Here is a 21,633-nt window from a genome sequence, read left to right as displayed (position 1 = left end):
TGTTAAACCAAGATTTACATGTTTTATGACAAAGTAGGGAATTTCATTAGGAAGGTATTCTGGAGGGAAATGACCCAAACTGATGTTTGTGCACCTGTCAATTACTCTAATGTGAAGAAAAGAAGTAGAAGTACTTATTAAAGGGACGATACTTTTATAGTGATTTTCTGAACTGCTTTATTTGTACCTGACAAGTACCCTAAAGTACAGAAACAAGTTGAGGTATACTTTTAATTTGACAATCAATCCAAACTTTTTACAAGACTGAGGTTTCATTTAAAAAAATGTATAACTGCACATATTCCTAAGGCTTTGCTAATTGATGTCTTTAAATACGTAAATGTGCACATTAGAAGAAAGTCAGATGCAATAAACAAGCTAGTAACTCTCTCCTTTTTTTCTTTCTTCTAAAGCCGGACAACAACCTATCCTTACACAGAAACACAGATGTACAGCCAAAACACTGGAGGGAATTACTTTGATACCCAAGGGAGTTCTGCACAGGTGACAACCGTGGTCTCCTCCCACAGTATGGTGGGCACTGGTGGGATTCAGATGGGCGTCACAGGGGGACAACTCATCAGCAGCTCTGGAGGAACTTACCTGATTGGCAATTCCATGGAGAATTCTGGTCATGCAGTGACACACACAACCCGAGCCTCCCCAGCGACAGTAAGTGTTTGAGTTTTTATGGAATTTAGTCTTTCGTAGTTTCCATAGGTCTCTTTTTCCCTATAGAGGAAAAAGAACTACCAAGAGGAGAGGGACAGCAGGGCCCTTAAGTGAGTTTAGTGTGGTGGTAGTATGCAGAATTTAGCCTATATAGATGTAATCTTATTCAGAACTTTACTGATATGTATGCCCTCCAGTTAAGTAAACTGTGAAGTTCTTTATTACCAATGAATGCTATGTTAGAAAAAGGTGGTTTTAATTCATTCTATTATTAATTTTAATAGGCTTCAGTGCTATTCATCAAAACACTTCTAATTTTTATAAAATGAACTTACTTTTACATTGTACTTATAATAAAAATCTAGTCAGTAAAATGGAGAGGGTAATATTTGCACATATTTTACCCGTAATATTTAATTCGTGGACTGCTGCTTGTGCTACTACGTATTTTTAAACTGACTCACTTTCAAACTAGAAAGTGTGATACATACTGATACTGATACTTAATAAAAATGTTTATCCTTGTGCTGCATGTAAAGCCATATTGCCTGCTCTGCCAGAAAAACACATTGGAATTTAAGGGACTCAGATGAAAGAAATTGTAGATTCCATTTGTAGCTATGAGCAAATAATACTTAAGGATGTCCCCTTCATAGTTGAGCTCTCAAGATTTTAAAGTTTAACATTTGACACAATATTTAATTTTTATTTTTAACACAATATGCTTTCATGTAATGATATAAAAATAATCATAGAAAGGCACACAGAATTCAGTAACATCACTCTGTAACCTGAGCTAGGAAACTGAATCAAGTAGATGTACTCTCTTCTCACTATCTCTCTCTGTACTTTGTGGTTTAAATGAAATAAGGCAGAAGGAAATTTGAAAAGAATGGGAATAAATTTGGAGAAAATAATAAGTGAGAGATTTTTCTCTCTCATTTAATGGATTTTCTTCAAGATGTAATGTGTATTTGGTAAGTACTTAGCTAGCATGTATTTCGTGTGTCTTGTGATTATATTCATTAATATTTTCACCATTTATTACATTTTCCTCATATCCAATATTTAAAGCCCTCATTCTTAATTTACTCGTTGCTAACATTGGAAACAACGACTAGCTGTTCAGAGTAGCAAATTCTTAGAAGTTCTTTCTTTCTTTCTTTCTTTGCTGGTCTCCAGTGGCTCAAGTCTATAATCCTAGCTACTCAGGAGACTGAGATCTGAGAGTCACAGTTTGAAGCCTGAGATCTGAGAATCACAATTGGAAGCCAGTCTATAAGGAAAGTCTGTAAGGAAAGTCTATAAGACTCTTATCTCCTAGTAACCACCAAAACACCAGAAGTTGAGCTTTGGCTCAAATGGTAGGGTACCAACCTTGAACAACAACAACAAAAAAATTAAGTGACAGTGCCCAGGACTGAGTTCAAGCCATAGTAGTGACACACACTGTTTTTCCTTTGTCTTTTTGAAGCATTTCTCTTGTGAATTTGTCTGTTGTTATTCATAGTATTAAATACAATATTTCTAAACCATTCAGTAATACCAGTATTTTTATACAGATTAAAAACTAAAGAAAATTGCTGGTAATAAATCCTAGCATATTTGGATCCTAGTTCCCCTATAAAAATGGTGTTCTCTGAGCTTTCAAATCCTTTACTAACGAATCATAAAGTATCAACAGATAGAAAAGTAACATTATCTTTACAAGAGGAAAAGACGTTAAAAATTTTAGTGCCAGCACCCCAGCAAAGGCCACCAAAGAAATTCTTTCCAAGGGAAAATAAAGTACCTGCTACTTATCAAAGCCTTAGAAGGACAGAAAAGCAGAGTGAACGTGTCTTTTCCTATTTTGTTAGGCCGCTCTTTCATATTGACATACCATACACCATCTTTCTGACTGCACCCTTTCCTACTTCATCTTTTTTAGCCCTTTCTACTTGCCTTCACATGTTTTTAGCTATCCAGACATCCATAGCAATTGGCTTTATGTGTAGTAAACTTATTATTTCTATTACAAAATTAAACTTTATCGATAGAATCATACAAATGTAGTTGTAAATGTTGGCAAGTTCAATTTTATAGGGTTTTGTTGAAGGGATACCTTTTGATGTTGTACATTGAGTATGAAAAGTATCATGATTGGTACAGAATTAGATTGTCGAAACTGGAAATAATTGAAAACTGTAAATACCAACTGTACATACTAATTTACTTTTAAGATACTCATATTTCAGGATATTTATTAACTGCAAAGCTTGAAGTTATTTCGACTAGGATTATTTTATTATAAAAGAATATTTTTGAGGTGTGGGGGTTTGGAGGAATGGTTCAAATCAAATGGTAAGAAACCTGCCTACCAAATATGAGATCAATCCTTGGTACTATCAAAAATATTTGAAGAAAAATATTTACTTCATAAAATTAGCCTCTATTAGAGAGAATGAATTCTTCCTTTTAAACAAAAGTAGTATAAACATTGAATAGAGAGATAATTTTTGTGACCTTATCAACACACACACACACACACACACACACACACACACATACATACATATATGCTAATATTTAGTGTATTGCCTTGCATTTATTATTAAACCATATATTTGATTTGGTTCTTTCTCTCAATTGTGCAGATTTTTCCTTGTCTTGATTTCACAGTGAGATTTTTCTTTGTTTACAGTTTCATGTTGCTAAAATCAAGTTAACAAAATTTAAATATGATGCTATTTAAAGTCTACCATTGGCAAATGTCAGAAATCTGACAGATATATGGTTCCAGGGTCACTAGAGGGGAAATTTCATGATTTCATTTGTATTTCCATTTCTATCCAAACATTCGAAAGGATTTCTATGAACACTGTCTTGTTTATCACATCTGAAGTTATTTCTTCCCACACACTGAGCCAAACTATACTGTATAAGTTTAGTTTCTTTATCTAGTATTACTGTGAACTAAAGCATAGCTGAGTCAACTAACTATTAGGATTAGTTTGCATTGTGGCCAAAATTTCTGACTAGAAAAAACTACAATAAACTCTAGATTCACAAGTTTTGGCCCCATGGATACAACTAACCTCATAGAGCTAGAAAGTACATTTATATGAAACATGTACATACTTTTCTTTTTATCACTATTATGGTAAAGCACAAAAACCTACCCTATTTCATAGCATTTACATTGTATTAAGTGTTGTAAATAATCTAGAGATGATTGAAAATATATAGAAGTATGTTCATAGGTTATATACAACTACTAGGTCGTTTTACATAAGGGCTTGAGTATGCATAGTTTACTGGTATACCAGGGGATAGCAAGTAATAAGGTTAGGCAATTGAGCTCTGCATTAAAAGGTTAAAAGTAAAGGTTGAATGTATAGTCGGTTAATTCACTTGATATTAAACGAAGTTTGAGTACTTTGGGAATAGTATCTGAACACCTTTACTTTATTCCTTGTGAGAAAAGTTTACTACTTTGGTCCTCAGAATACCCTCACTGACTTCCTTTTAAGTTTTTCCTATATTTATATGGAAACATTTTCATTCAGCTAATTTAGTAATAATTTCCTCATGCTAAGAAAAGTTTACCTTAATAGATAAGTGTTTCTCCAGTATGCCAATGAAGAAAGTTGGTTATTTGAAATTAAAGCCACAACTAAGAAAAACAAGACCAGCCCATAGAGTATTTTACCAGTCTAATATTAAATATGTAAAGTATAACCATCTCTGCTGTGATAAAAGTAGCTCTGAATTATTAATGGGATTTTTGTTTGAAGATATAATTTATTTTAGCTTTTACATTTACATATTATTATTTCATTTGTGGCTTGGTATCCAAAATTTTTATTATAAAGTTACATGGAAATGTCAATATTTTTCAAAAGATTGTAATGGTAATAAATTTGACATGATTAATGTATTAAACTATCAATTAACAATATTTTAAGATCTGCCTAAAATATTTCTCCTTTTTCTTTTTATGTTCTTACATTTAGTTAATAAGAGCCCATGTCTTTATAATATAAATATATATGTATATAAATATATGTTCATTTGTATATACACTTTTTACTCAAATACACACACACATACAGGCTCAAAGCATTTCCTACTCATAATACAAAATAAGAATTTTAGGAAAAATGTTATAATCTTCTGTTTTATTACTTTGGATGTGAGCTCAGCTAAGTTATAACTTGAATTAATGGTTGAGATTTTACATAATAGCTATTAAGTTCTACCATAGGACTTCACTAGCACATGGACAGGGTGGTAAAGAGTTGGCTAGTCAAACCTCTGAATTGATTATGCATCTTCCTTTTAACTCTATCATTGTAATGTTTCCCTCTGTGTATACTTATTTAAACCTCAAATGTACTTCACCTGATCATTTTCTGTGTAATCATATCATTAATAGAATTTTGAACCTGAACATAATTTAGACTTCAATCAAAATTAATGAATTAGCCTGTGATATTTTATGCACATCATAATGTAGTGTATCTTGCAATATAATACCCAATAATTAGCAATATCCTATAAGAAACTTTAACCTTCCATTAAATAGTATTTGTTTTCTTATAATCAGAAAGCTACTCATGGATTTTTTTCTTCTTTATAACTAAATAAGATCATTTTAACCATTTTTCAGATTTGTTATGAAAGCTAATTTTTAACATCAATATGTGCATACACTTAGTAATTATACATTATAAAGGGCATTTTTAAAAATTAGTTACCACTAAGGAATACAAGTAAAATGTGTTGAAAATAATGTCATTTATCCTGCTATTGGTTCATGTAAAATGTTATAATTTATTTAACCGAGAATAAAATTTCCACGTCCATCTGCTGCTAGATAAATAAAATTTAATTAATTTTATGTAATTTATAGAAAGATAAGGATTTATGTAAAAATTGTAGGTGCTCTTGACCTTGCATGTGTATGAATTTAAAGTAAAGGAATAATTTTTTTTCTAAAAAGATAGATCTATTTAGCCCACTAGAAAAGCATTTTTGCTGTCTTCTTTTCTGGTATGATGCTGTGACCATTTGTTTTATTTAGAAATTTCTTTTATTTACATGAATTAATAAAACATTGTGCATTCAAAAGATGCAAGGAAATATATGATCATTTCTGTGTCACGCTTTTCCCAGTTTTTCTTAGAAGCAACCAATATTACCAAGTTATTTAAGTATCATTCTGTATAAAATATGTCTTTGTTTATTAAAAATGATTGCATTGAAAGGAGCTGAATTGTTGCTCTATCCATCAATGAAAAACATGTTTACATGAGGTTGAATTATTGTTTATGATATGTTTATAGGTATAGAAAAACAATGTATGAACTGGAGGCATGGCTCAAATGAGAAAGCTTAGTGAGAGCAAGAGACACTGAGATCAGATAGTGCTACTGGAAAGAAAGAAAAAGAAGTGTAATAATTTAGGTGAATATTTTTAATTGTCAAAGGTAATATATTTTAACTATAATTTTAAAATACTTTTAAATTTAAAGTATTCATAAGCTACACACTAATTATAGCTCTCATTACATAAAATAATTTAGTTTTCCAGCTAGCTTCAGTAGTTAAGAAAAATATACTACTTTCTCCATTTAACTTCAGCAGAAGCTGTATGATCTTAGTATCTCGTTTTTTCCTCTGTGCCCTTTTCCCTAGGCTAGCCTGAGCCCTCAAATGAAACTCTTCAGACAGTACCACAAATCATCTGCTTCCTGCGTTAAATCATAAATTGACTGAAGGTTCTAGGACCTCATTTTCAAAGCACTTAATAAAATAGGACTTTGAGTGACTTGTAGTCTCCATCACTTCGTCTATATTCCATTCAACTGTCAGTCAGTTTCCCGCTGTTCCAGTATAGACGCTGATAAGATCTAGAAGCAGTAATTTTACGTTAAGGCTGTAAGACATTCCACTCCTAGACATCTTGATAAGGTAGAAGCTCAGACAAGCAGAGTGGCAGGCATTTAGTCTTTCCTAAGTACAAACACTGTATTCCCTGAATTTAAAAAGCAAATATAATAATGAATTTTATTATTTTTCCAGTATTTCATGTTGAAATAGCATTTCAGGACACTATTAAAACATGCTGTATCCTGCCATACTTCTTGTATAGCGTTTGTTTGATATTTCTTATATTTATAAGTCAAACTTGCAATTAATATATGAGCTTGAAATAGTAAGTAGACTTTAAAGGAAAACAACTACTGTTTGAATGTTTCATTCATAGAAATTTGATAATACAGAGAAAATATGAAGTATATTGATGGCAAATTAAAATATACTCTTTCTTATGAGCAACGTACCAGTCAGTATTAGACATATGAAATTTTAATTGTCTCTTACACTTAATGAACTAATTTACTAGCAGTAAATATACCACAGTGTCTGTTACCAAATATCAGGTCTATAGTGAGAATGTCCAGAATGCCCAGGCATATAGGGTCATCCACCAAAATATATACTATAATTACCACTGAAAAAGTAAAAAAGAATCACTACATAAAGTTTGTCATGTAAAGTGACATATTTTCACGTTAATATTTAACAAGATCTCCAAACATCCTCAGTAAAAATCAGGGAATTGTGTGAAGCAAAATGATTGAGATACATGAATATATTACCTGAGAAAGTAATTTGCTATTCTAAACATCTCAATCTTGCTCTTAGTATTTATATGAAGTCTATCTAGCTGTTCCAAATGCACATAGCCAAACAGATATTTTCCTTATATTTCACTGTTTAGACTGTTCTGGGGTATCAAGATTGCAATTAAACCTCGACCCTAAGTTTCAGATAGTCCTCCTTTATTAAACAATGTAAAGTAGCACTGCATTTAGTTAAGATCTTTAGAGCCCTTCGTATTCAGTATTTTGGAATGATGGAATGTTTTGTGTTTGTATTCATGTATTTAGATTTTTTAATTATATTCTTATTCCATAGCACTACAACTATAACATTTAAACAGAATTATCTGTCTGTATGTACAGGCGTATGCACGCGCACACACACATGGGATAAGCATTGAACCTCAGACCCATACATGTGCTTTACCATTGAGTTACTCTCAATCTTTGGATAATATTCTTTAGACACTCACTGTCTGGAACATTTAGTGGTCATTATTGACAAGATATCATGCTTTTATGAATATGAAGATTTACAGTACAGGCTAGTGGAGCTGGTTTCAGCAACCAATACCCAATCCTCCAAGACACAAATAGAAATCCATATTGAGCTTCCAGATTTCTTTGTAAGTGGTTAGTTTCACCATCTCTTTCATCAGATTATTTTTCAAATCACAAATATTGATGTGTTCAAAGTGGATAAATTTTAGATTTACCAAAATGATGCTGAACTTCTGGTCAGTTTTCCAGTGTGAATTCAGAGATGCTTAAATGTTGAGGTCGGTTTGGATAACATGAGAATTAGAGAAAATACAAAGCGAAGTAATACCTAGACTTCATATTCATCTGCCTGCTTATAGTTCTGCAGTCCTGATTGCAGTTAAGCTCTACCTAAGAAAAAAAAATACCTTAGAGCAATGGTCCTCACATTGAAAGTGCATCCTTTGAAACTTTCCGCACACTTCTCTCTGAAGGCTTTTGACTCAGTCACTGTGGGCAAGAGTCTCAGAATTTATGTTTCTAGAAAGTGTTCAGAGATCCTACCAGTTCTTCTCAAAGGCTACACTGAGAAAAATCTGTCTTAATGATTGTACTGACTTAATACAAAAGGAAAATATTCTAAGTGCTCAGAAGAAGAAAAAAAAAACTGGAGAAGGCAGAGACCTTGAAAAGATATCCTTGATCTCAAGTCCTGCAGGTGCTAACACAGCATTTTGCAGAAGGGTCCCTAGGTTTCTTCTGTTGTTGATGTTGCGAGTATTACTGTTACAAAGTGCTAACACTAGCCCCATTGGGGCTTTGTGAGGGTGAAGAAATATATGCTGTACATAATAATCAAAGGAAGCCCAAAACGACAAGGGATCTTGATTTCAACCACTATTCCAATTTATGTTTCTGTTTACAACAAATGTTCTTAGAACACACCTTGTTTACAGGAGGTGTGTGTGTGTGTGTGTGTGTGTGTGTGCAGGCCCTGGAGCTTGAACTGGCACTATCCCTAAGCTTTTGTACTCAAAACTTGTGCTCTACCCTTTTGAGCCATACCTCTACTTGTAGTTTTTTTGTGATTAATGGAGATAAGAGTATCATCTACTTCCTGAACAGGCTGGTTTCCAACCACTATCCTCAGATCTCAGCTTATTGAGTAACTAGGACTACAGGTATAAGCCACCAGTGCCTGGCTGTACAGGATTTTTGTTGTTGTTGTTCATCTAAATTTTTTTCCAGATAGAAAACTTTCAGAATAGCTTCAAGTGATAAGCAATTGCCAGAACTTGAGGTTAATTGCATAAGAATTTTCTTTTTGCTCTAAGTGTCATAAGTATTATCAATGAATATAAGCGTGAAAACTACTTTGTGCTAAAGGCTAAAGTATGTTAACATCATGATTTTATTCTTTCCTACTTTCTCATTCAAGAAGCGAAAAGCAAGGCCAGCTAGTTACATTTCCAAATAGAACTAAGATGCAAATGAAGTGTAAAGTCTGTGTACTAGAGAAATTACCCAAAAGGAAACTTCTAGTCATTATCATATTCTCTCTGTTGACTTTCTCTAAAATAATTTCCCATTCCTTCACAAGAGAAGGAATTTGATTATCTTCTTTGCCAATTCCCTCACTGATAAGTTAAATGTAGCCTATAACTAAAAAGGAAATGCTGTGGTTCTTTATTAGGATAACTGGTTTTATGTTTAAATTGTAGCTACCTAATCAAAACTTTTTTATTGCCTTAAACTGGATCACATCCAAATGATTTTCAGGTAATGCATATTAATCTTATTTCTAAATCATTTTTAATAGAAAAGAAATCTTATTATCAGTAGGTTATTTAGATAATATTAACTTTGTAAACCATTCCTCAGAAGACAGTATCATTAAAACAGTTTGGAACATTTCCACTAGATTTATATTTTATTATATACTTTATATTTGTATATAAGGAATATGCTATTGGTATTGGTGTGCAGTTGCAATCACATCATTAATACCTCTGTAATCTCAAGAAAATCCTCAATTCCAAAGGTAATATTCCTTGCCTACCCTTTTTTTATAAGGTTGTTGTGAAAAAAAACTTCTGTAAAAAAAAGCTCTTTTTAACAGTTCTGAATGTAAACTATTTCTAGTGTGAGAATAATTTTAATAATAGTGGCAGTTATATATAACTGTCTTGACCTTTAATCCTTAAAAAAGATAATAAATAAAAAGCCACTTTGTTTCATTAGGAGGTAGGGTTGGGGATAGGTTGATATGTATATTAGGAATGAGATATACATATACATTTATATGTATACCTAAACATACCATGTATTTATAGTATGCTGGACATAAAAATATTTTATGTTGGACATTAATATATGTAGCATGCATGTCATAAAATACATTTAGCACTTCTTCACCTTTCCTTGCATTTCAAGTGAAAGTTCCCCCTTTTAAATTTTAATTTTATTGTTGTGGTGATGTACAGAAGGGTTACAGTTACATAAGTAAGGTGGTGAGCATATTTCTTGCCTAACTTGTTACCTCTTCTCTCATTTTTCCCTCTTTCCCTTCCCTCAATTCCTGTTCCCAAGTTGTACAGATCATTTCCAACATATTGTCTTGTTACCTTTTGAGCATTATCAACTGCTCTTAAATTAACTAGCGCTGTAGTCTATCTAAATGAACTACATCAAAAAATCTCTGAGTGGCATTTTACTGAAGAGTTTGTAGAAGACCTGAAAGTCTAGCATCATAGTCTCTAAAGTAGTCACACAAAACCTCATTGCAATGCGGGAAACCGACGTATTCATTCTGTGTTTGTTTAAGGAGCTATAGCACACCTACCCCTATCAATTGCTACTGGATGTCCAATACTAACCATATTTTCTCATATGCTACTATCCCCTTTCTCTTTCTTCACCCAAACGAGATTGCTCACAGCAACAGTAATGAGGGCTTCCCTACACTCTGAGGAAGTCTAAGTTTCTCTAAATCATCTTCTTGTAAGCCACTCCCTTAGCAGGTTGCTACAACCCGATTCCATTTTTCTAATTATGCTTCTTACCACCTTGTTTATGAGACATTGCAAAGGGTTCTTAGTCTTCCTGATAACCCGTGGTCATTTGTGCTAACGTCTGAAATATGAATGTAGATAGTTCTCTGTGTTGCCTGACTCTGCAAACTTCTCCAGGCATTCTTTCTAGAGGTGGTATTCGGGGTTTTGAAACAATCATTAATTCCAGAGTCTAAGAAACTTTGCATTTATCTTTATGACTTATCTGACCAAAAGGACTCCATGCATTCACAGTTTAGCTGCCTGTCTAAACACACTGAAAAGTTCTGCTCTCCATTTTTGGAAAATGTTTCTAGCAAAACTGGATCAAGTTTTCCACTTTAGGCTGCTCAACTCTATGGAGTAGATTCCTTCTTACGAATGCTGTTTAGACAAAGAATCTGTAGGATTGTAAACAATCCCAAGTACATTCCCACTGGTCTTTATTTAATTTATTTTTTTATTTTTATAATCTCTTAAGGAAGAACCTATCTTTTCATATGTGCTCATCTTTGCTTGATGGATATCCAATTCTTACTTGCTATTTCACATGAATTTTTTACCCTCTCTGATAATCTGGTGCTGTGTAAGCCTATTTTTCTAGACTCTCACCTCAAATTGAGCACCTTACTAGGTAATCCCAGAGGACTTGCAATAGTCCTTATTTGATATGAGAATGGTCCAGGACCACCATGAACCATTCCCAATCCCAAACACCATGCATCTATAATCATGAGGAGGTTCTGATCATTATTGGTGATTATTTCTAGGTGATTATTTAATGTATATAACTGAGCATTCCCTGTATCTTAGTTCAGAAAATTACTATTTTTTAATAAACAAAAATACCTGAATCTAAATCTTTATTAAAGACAAAACTGAAAAAATGCTAACCATGTCCACCATTTAATTAGAAAAATAATAAAAAATTTGTCTCTGTGCCATGAAGTATATAAAAAGGAAAAAGAACATATTTTTAACAAGGTTAATCTAAGAACAAGGAAAAGATACAGTCAAAGGAGCAACACTCAAAAAAAGAACCATCACTGAGGTCTCCAATTATTCTGACTCTCAGCTTGTCAGAGGCCTCTTAATCTGATTACAATACTTTGCATTAGTTGAAATTTCAACTACTAAATGATCAGTATTTTTAGAATAAAGATCATCTGTCAGATAAATGAACGGAGAAATGTTTTAGAATTTATTCATGTCAATGTATTTGATATGTGTATTTAAAATGTTCTAATCACACTGATGATAAAGGCTACTGTACTCATTTCAGATAAAAATAAGATACCAGCCAGCCTTCTGCCTCAGATTTTTTACTTTGAGGTCTGTCATTCAAAAATATAATTTGATCATTCTGGCTGCTGCCTTATCAGATTTTCACCAGAATCCTAGATTATTACTATGGCCTCCAAATTTTTTCTGTCTAGATTTTTCTCCCATCATATTCTAGATTAATGTGTAAAGTACTAGCCTGTAATATTACTATTCTCAACTCTTTCTAACCATGGCTCCACATCCTGTTTAATCAAAGATCTCAAACAAGAAATTGCAGTCTATCTAATAATTTACCTATCCCTGAAGGAACTGTCCTTCAGCTAGTCTTACTCTTCCTCGAACTTGTGCTATATTATCTTTTCTGTACCTAGAATGTTTACTTATCAACCCTACCAAAGTACCAAGTATTATTTGTTAGTTCTCTACCAAAAAGAGACCATCTGTATAACTATACTAACAAGCATGTCTTTCTTTTCCTTCCCTCTATCTAGCATTATTCATTTGATTAGTTCTAGATGTTTTAGTCATTTATACACTATATATTCTTATTTCTACCTTATTGTCTATATATAGTGAATCTCTCTCTATATATAGTGTAGTATGTGTATATAGTAGCTATCTATAGCTATATATGTGTGTGTATGTATGTAACTATATATACAACGTGTGTGTGGGCATTATATATGTGCAAACCCATATCCTCCCTCCCTTCCTCTTCTCTTTTTTGATAGCACTGAAGTCAGGATTTAGTGCGTCCTTCACAGATGTGATACCAGTTGAACCATACCTCCAACCCTATTTTGCTTTAGTTTTTTTTTTATAGAATCTCTTTTTTTGCCTGGTTCTGGCCTTAGACCCATATCTTCCAGTAACTAAGATCATACTTGTATACCACCATAACCAGGTTATAAATAGGGTCGCTTACCTTTTGGCTAGAACCTACCATCAACCTTTCTCCTGATTTCTGTCTCTTTAATAGCTAGGATTACAGACAGGGTTTCTATTCTATTTTAAATGGGTTTCACTTTCTCCTCCTCTTCCTTCTCTTTTGCTTCCTCTTCCTTCTCCTCCTCACCCCCTCCATAGCCTCCCCATCTCCTCCTCTTCTTTTTTTGTCAGTGTGGGTTTTGAACTCAGGGCCTGGGCACTGTCCTGAGCTATTCCCCTCAAGATTTGTGTTCTACTACTTTGAGCCATAGCACCACTTCCAGTTTTCTGGTCATTCATTGGAGATAAGAATCGCACAGACTTTCCTGCCTGGGTTGGCTTTGAACTTCAATCCTCAGATCTTAGCCTCCTGAGTATCTAGGATTACAGGTGTGAGCCTGGCTTTAAGTGGGTTTCATTATGACATTTTTCATATATGCATGCAGAATACTTTAATCATATTCATGTCTATCACTCCCTCTTTTCTTTTGTCCTGTAAAATGGTCTACGTTTTTCTTTTTCCAAAAACAAAACAAAACAAAACTTGATTTTACATATGAGAGAAAACATTTAATGTTTGTCTTTCTACACCCGGCTTATTTTGCTTAACATGTTTTCCAGTTCTATCCATTTTCGTGAAAGTGAGATAGTGTAATTATTTTGTATGCCTGAATAAAATTGTTGTGTCTAGATACCCTATTTCTTTATCCATTTGTCTATTGATGGAAGCCTAGGCTGATTCCATTCCTTGGCTGTTATAAATAGTGCTGCAATAAACAAAAGTATGCTACAGTTATCTCTATTGTATACTGACTTACACGCTTTCATTTATGTAACCAGAAATGACATAACAGAGCCATATTGATGCTCTACGTTTAGCTTTGTGAGGAACTTCCCTACTGATTTCCATAGTAGATATGCTAGTTTACATTCCTTGCCGTACTTCCTACAGGACATCATACATCATTTGTCATTATTTGTTTTCTTACTGATAAATATTGTAACTGGAGTAGATAGAATCTCATTGTAGTTTTCATATATATATATTTCCATAATGGCTAAGGATTTTGAGCTTTTTTTTCCCACTTACCAGCCACTTGTATTTCTTTTGTGAAGTATCTGTTCAAATAACTTGTCCATTTATCGATTAAATTATTGTTGGTGTCTATGATTTTTAAGTTCTTTCCATAGTCTAGATATTCATCTCATCACATGACTGGCTGGCAAAGATTTCTTCTCATTCTGTAGACTGTCTCTCCACTGTGACAATTGTGAAGCAACACTTGTTGAGCACTCATATACTTCCCTCAAAACCTTAATGACATTATCTTAGCTGATATTCACATATCAGTATATAATTCCAAGGTGTTTTAACCAATAGTGTGTGTGTGTTACCTTACAAACTTGTTTCACATTTGAAGAATGAGCTCTGAATTTAGTGTGTCTGTAAACACTGAGAAAGTTAATACAAGTGTTGTTGGTATTATTAAATATATTTTGTTAATATAGCAGATTCACAATTTTAATCATATATTCAAGAAGCCAAGGTTTTTTAAACCTGAAGAATATTTTCTCTTTAAACTTAAGGAATATGTTCGTTTTCCTCTACCTTTCTTAACTGTACTTTAATTTTTGTTACATGTACTTCTATGTGTATAATTGTGCATTTACTTGTATGATTATGTTCCCTCTAACTGTATTGTAATATCTTAATTATTATGGATTTTTTCTTATCACACATTATCATATACATGACAGTATATATATATATATATGTATACCTATATATATGCATATATGTGGGTATATATATAATGAATAAACAGTTTATGACTTAATAGATAAAACTAGTTTTTAAAAAGCACAGTAAGAGCTAGTGATTCTTCTAGGAGATTTGAATTCCTTTCCGTTGTTAAACTGAATATGATAAACACATATTAAGTTTCCTATATGGGTCTCAGAATTTTTTATTCTGTAGGTGAAAATAAATTAGCCAAATAGCCAAAAGTACAAAGAAGATCTGAACTGTAAAGGCTCAGGAAGTCACTCTACTATCCCTGGAGGCTTCACTTGGACCTACATATATCCTACCTATATCCATTGTGCCATTGGTTCTCCAAAACGTCTATTGTCTTGATAGGGCCAAGAAGATAGCTGAATGGAAGATCCTGTGTTTAGTATCCAGCTCCTAAATAAATGCGATGAAAACAAAATCCTGCCAGGAAGGAATTGACCCTTTCCTAGAAACCTGGCAATAGACTAGAAATCTAGGACCAGCAGAGTAGTTACTTCAGAAACATGTGTTTGTCTAAGAAAAAGAAATGCTTAGATTGTCTTAGGAAAGGAAATGCAGGCTTATCTAACAGCAAGATCCCAGAGCTTGAATCTTCTTCCTGTGAGTTATTAGCTGTTACATTTCTGATTGTGTTTCTCATTCATTTAAACTTATGAAGTCACAAATTGCAGACTATTTTATTTTTTGTGTATTAAACTAAAATCTTACCTGACCATTTTGACATTAAAATTAAAGAAAATATAGGCATCTGATCAAATTAAATTTGAAGCAAATTCTGCTTAGAAGTGATTGATGTTCACATGAATCTTTTCAGCTCTTTTTTGGTGTTTTCTCTTTGAAAATAAGCAAGTATGATTCTCTTTTTAGCAGTTGTCACACCAAAGTTCTCTAGTTTTGTTTTTTAACATTTTCATAAAATGTTTGCTTGCTTATTACATTTCTCATTCCAAAATATATCTTTGTTTACTTACACAGTATCACTTTCTTCACTTCATTTTCAAGTGCAGTGATAAACTACATGTACCATCTCTTCCATTTTAGAGGAAAATTGACCTAGTTTTGTGTTTAAAATTAAAGTTTATAATAGAATAAGTTCTATTCTACATGGTCTGAATATATTTCAAAAATTTTTAAATAGTATCTTAATCTAATTTTCTTCTTAATGATGTATTTTATTAATTTGAGGAATTATTAAAATATTAATACATTTGGAAAATGTATAAAATAAAGTTTTAAGTTTTAAATACCAAGTTGTTTAGGGAAACAATTAGATTGAATATTGCTGTGATTGATGCTGAATGTTCTGTATGTATTGTTCTACCTTAATAGAGCTACAAACCAGAGAGAAAATTAAAAAGACTGCTAAACATATTAACCATCACCTATCATTTCTCTTTGCAAGGTGACAGTATGTTAAAGTTTCAAGTCATTATCAATTTCAATAACCAAAGTAAACTATAAGAAATGAAATTAGGTTTGAAAACGAGTTATTGCTTAAATTTTATTATATGATTTCCTTCAAATAATTCGTATTTTTAACATAATGACTGTGTGTGAGATGCATTTAAAAAAATAGAATGTGTACTATTTCTGGGAGCTGAAAATTAGACATTTTAAAATGTGTGCTAGGAATGTATCACATGTAGTATGTTGCGAGTACTTAGAATAAAACTCTTTCTGTAGTTGCCCCTTTCCTTTCTTGGCTCTGATTATTTTCCCTTCTACGTTCATTTCTGCTATCATTCCTAATGTCTTTGCTTCATCACCATATCTTCAAATACAATGTAGAGGCCTTAGTTACATGTTACATAGTTTCATGTGCATTGAAATGACCCCCCCTTCCAAATTTTTATACACAATTAAGTGAGCAATGGGTAGATTTAGTAACATTTAACCACTAGGAAAGGATTTTGTACATATGAAATAAAATACCATAGCATTTTGAACTCAGAATCTGCTGTATGTTTCTTTTTTTGTATGACAGAATAAAGCAAATATCAAATCCTCTTTTGGATACTATTTAGACAGTGGTTCCCATAACCCATCTTGAACTATAAAAATTAAAAAAAAATATTTTCTTATAAACTAGAAAAGTCCACATGCGTTCCTGCTCCTTGGATCTTCATACTGATTATAATTACACAGTGTTTAAAAAGGTTTACTCATGTGATTGGGCGTATGATTAATGTACATATTTTTGTTTTATTCTTGGGATGGGAGGGACAGGGGAAAACACATTTAGTGATAGCTGTTCATTAGCCACCATTGAAGAAGAAATTGAACTTTAAAAAAAATCTATCAAAAATTCTCTGGTGAGCCTTTTATTACTATCTTGTCTTGAGCCCTTTTTTTTTTTAATGACATCTATTATCAGATTGAAATGGCGATTGAGACGCTGCAAAAGTCTGACGGTCTGTCCACTCACAGAAGCTCTCTTCTCAACAGCCATGTAAGTTGCCTCTTCTTCACGTAAACTAATCTCTTGCTTGTTCTGCATGTGTTGCTTGCCTCTAAATGCTTGTTTTATTTATCTTATTTATTTTGCTTCTTAACCTTCCTTTCTCAGCACCCTATAATCTCTGAATCATTTAATGGCTATTTTGTGGAATATCTCATAATAGAAATCTCAGGGTACTGCTTTACTAGGTTTTTATACAATAATTTCAAAATAAATGACAGACTGCCATTTGTTTTTTAAAAAAGAAAAAGCAATCAGTCTCTGTTATAAAGTTTTCTGGTTAGGTATTTATTTTCTATGAAGAAAAAAATTGTAGTCCACATTTACATAGAGAGACATAGAGATAGCCATGTCTACTATAATGTTTTTTAAGTGGATGAGTGATGACCAATCTCAAATCCAGTGCTAAGCTGTTTGAAAATGATTTCTTTACGAATTTGACTAGATTAGAAAGACTAGAAATAATGATATAGAACTCAGGTTCTAAAAACTAAAGAGAAATGAAAATTGGCCAAAAGAAAAAGTGAGGCTGTAGACAAACCACAGTTTGCTAATGACTGGGGTAGAGAGAATTGCCATCCCTAACATTGAGACTCTCACTGTCACCAGATGCACTGTCACTCTGACACTGGTAAGTGTGTTAAGGAGGACGACAGTTTTGTGAAATTACAATCATTATTGTCAACTGTTAAATTATGGGAAAACAATGAATGTGCTGATTAAAATTTACTTTGTCACCATGACTTCTGAGGCTGGAAAATAAAAGTGAGTAGACCTGTGACTTGCATCTAGTTTGGATAAATCAATGACATTTTTTGGAAGAATGACTTTCCCTTCCCAATTGACTACATTCCTAAACTTAGGGATAAAATTATTGTGTTTTCTTAATTTTTTCCATCTTTTGTTACTGAAAACTTAAAAATCAAAATAAAATGTTGTTACCCCATTTATTTTATTGTTTCATTTATAAAATGTTATAGAAAGTGTTTTTAGTATGCATTCTAAATATTTGAACTTTGCAATAATTATTTATATTACAAAATATTACTACCCTATCAACTTATGTTCTAACACTTTTGTTTTTAGATAGGGTATTTTGTTTCTTTTTGAAAGGAAAGTTTCCCGATTCCCTCCTTTCCCACCCCCCCCCAAATTAACTAACTTGGAGAATGCTTATAATTTTGATGAAAATTATACAAAATTTTTAAATAATGCCATCATTATTTGGACCCTTTTTTATGACAATCCAAAAATGCATTTCTGAAATTTTATTTTGAGTATGTCATGCTTTCATTTATTTCCTAATTGTGTCCCAGTTGTATTGGGACACAATTGTATGATACTGTGGAAATGTTAAAGGCTGAGTGTGCATTGGTAGGCTGTGTGTTTGTGAAAAGGAGGAAAGGATGTTTGTATGTTGAATATCCCAAGTGAGGAGTGGATGTGAACATAGGAAAAAAAGTTTCCTATAGTCTTGACCAACTTTCAGACTTCTAAGTTTTATTTGCTAATTTAATTCACATTTTACTTTATTTGACATACATTAAAAATAGGAAAATATATGATATGTTTAATTTTACCTTCAATTACTCATCTTAATTAGTATGTTCACAATTTTTTATTTGGGGATTTGGTTCACTGTTTTAAAATATATTAAAGTTTTTAAAAATTACTTTCTCTTAAAAATTTGTGAACCAATATTTAATATTAATAATTGTGTCGACTAAGCTGTATAAACATCAGACAATGGTGTATTATTTCATAGCTTCATGATGTTTTTATTAAGTGGTCTAGAAAACCTTCCTTACGGTTAAAAATGTCCAATGCTGTGTCAGTATGTGCACAAAGAGTGGGCACAAATGTTGTTAGCGCAGTGATAATTTTTGTGTGTTCTCCTTGTTCGTTTTAGTCTTTAAAAATCCAAATGAGTCTATAGACTATTGTAAACAGTGAAGGCAGAACTGTTGGCCAGCCAGTGAGCTTAATTCCTTCTTGACTACAGAGAACGATTCTGTTGTCTTTTTATCCTTGGGTAGTTAAAAATGCCCCCAATTTTTGTTAGATTTATCCAAACAACTACAACGAATTTCATATCACATGTCTTCTAGAACATTGAACAAAATACCTTTAAAGGTATTTTACATTCTATAAACATGGTGATTTTTTTGTTGTATTTACATTTGTCAGTGGCAAGATAGGTTTTAAATGTATTGTTGTTATGCTTTTATTTATTTATTTATTTAGTGTTCTTAGTGGTCGTGGAGATTGCCCCAGAGACACGTCCTTGCTGAGCAAGTACTGCAATATAGGACCATATATTTTTTTTTTTTTTTTGCATTTTGATATTACAGTAGGGTCTTACTACTATTTTCTGGGATTCCTGCTTCTACCCCTTGGGTATTTATGTTTATAGGCATGTACCAACACTTCTGGCTGCTTGTTAATACGTTATATGTCAGTAAAATATGCTACCTTTATATACTATAGTATAATTATAGTACTATGATAGTATAATATAGTATAATAATTCTACCTATTATAGAATAATTTAAAGTTTGTGAGATTCGCATCGGCATGAATTTGATTTTATGATTCCCTGATTTATCAGTTTGTATAAAAGATTAATTTTAAAAAGATATATTTTTATATGTGTTCTACATTTACCAATTTTTTCTTTTCTTTTTCTGGTTCTTGGGGCTTTTTGTGCTCAAAACTAGCACTCTCTGACTTGAGCCACATCACCATTTCTGGCTTTTTCTGGGTAGATTATTGCAGATGAGTCTCACAGACTTTCCTGCCCAGGCCACTTCAAACCATGATCCTTAGATTTCAGCTCTTGAGTAGGAATACAGGTGTGAGCCACCGGCGCCCAGCTGTGTTTATTAGTTTTTGTTTGTTTGTTTTGATTGGTCGTGGAGCTTGAACTCAGGGCTTGGGCACTGTCCTGGGCCCTGTCCCTGCTCAACTAGGGCTCTACCACTTGAGCCATAATACCACTTCCAGATTTTTCTGTTTATGTGGTACTGAAGAATGGAACCCAGGACTTCATGCATGCTAGGAGAGCACTCTACCACTCTATCACGAAGCCACATTTCCAGCCCAATGTATTTAGTAATTTTTGAAGAAGGGTCTTAATCATAACTTTTAAGCAAAAAAGTCTTTTCTCATGAGACATGGAATAAAAAAGATTTTGTTTCCTGTTTGTGCATTTGATTTTTAGCATAGTTTTGGGAAGTTTTTTAAATTTTATTTTTAACTTAATTGTATAAAGAAGTTATCATTCCATAAAGCAGTATATGCATACAATGAATCTTGATCAGTTTTACCTCTGTCAACATTCGCTCCCCATCCAGTAAGTCAGCCCTCTTAGTAGAATCTGGCACATTGCTTTGCTTTTCTCCTTTCCACATTAGATGATGGGGTAGATGTTAAATTTTGTATCCCATTTTCAGCATATTTTTGATAGTATTTTGTACTGCTAATCCATTTGATTAGTATAGCATGCTATTACCTTCTGGAATTAAATATACATACACATACAACAATATATGCATTATATATAACCTCACTTAACTATGAAGCATCTCATTCTTTATTCTATTAGTAATATTAAAAGGATGACAATTATGGCAGCACAAGCATCTCATGGACCAGTAACTAAATAAGAGACTAAGGATTCTTAAACTTTCCCTACCAGTGTATCCCTGGTGCCTTGTGCCGTGCTGGAACGTAGTGGATGCTTACTGAACATTTCCTAAATGGATAAATATTAGAAACCATAGAGTCGAACAGACCTTCTCTTACCTTCAGTGTTCAAGGATGACTTTTCCCACCATGGGTGAAGAATGATAACACGTGGTATCATTTTCACATATTCTTCCAATAGGTTTATGTGTCAACATGGCTTGGGGAAGAAAATGATTTCTCCTAGCATGCTAATCAAATAAAAAATATATGGTTACTCTATCTAATTTCTCTGCGTGCACTTTGAGGTTAAGAATAGATAACTTTTTATGCTACAAACAATTTACTCTTTTAAATGGCATAGCCTAAAGTGACATCATTCATCTTTGGATATTTAGAATGGTAATTTGGTTATTTTTCACAAAATCCTATCAGTACAATAATTTTTACTTAACTATTTTTGTTTCTGATTTTTGTATGTGAAATTTTTTTCACTAAATCGCATATATAGTCTGCCTAAATCTGAATAGGATATCAAATTTTTCTTTATTGTAAACAAGTTTATTTTATATTTCTTATTTGTAATGAATACAATTAGCATTTAATTATTAATTAGCACTTCATAGTTATACATAC

The 21,633-nt window shown here is 32.6% G+C and overlaps 1 protein-coding gene across 1 annotated transcript in view; it reads left to right on the top strand.

The window, feature by feature from the left end:
• Rfx3 (regulatory factor X, 3 (influences HLA class II expression)) overlaps nucleotides 1-21,633 on the top strand; it is a 141,692-nt gene that overhangs the window by 59,835 nt on the left and 60,224 nt on the right. The window contains exon 4 of the mRNA XM_013018429.1: nucleotides 414-672. Coding sequence (XP_012873883.1) covers nucleotides 414-672 — 259 coding nt within the window. The remainder of the gene's footprint in view (nucleotides 1-413; nucleotides 673-21,633) is intronic.

The sequence above is a fragment of the Dipodomys ordii genome, unplaced genomic scaffold (assembly GCF_000151885.1).
Source record: "Dipodomys ordii isolate 6190 unplaced genomic scaffold, Dord_2.0 Scaffold40, whole genome shotgun sequence".
Lineage (NCBI taxonomy): Eukaryota > Metazoa > Chordata > Mammalia > Rodentia > Heteromyidae > Dipodomys > Dipodomys ordii.
Note: the sequence above shows the minus strand (reverse complement) of the source record. Positions and strands in the feature narration are given on the sequence as shown.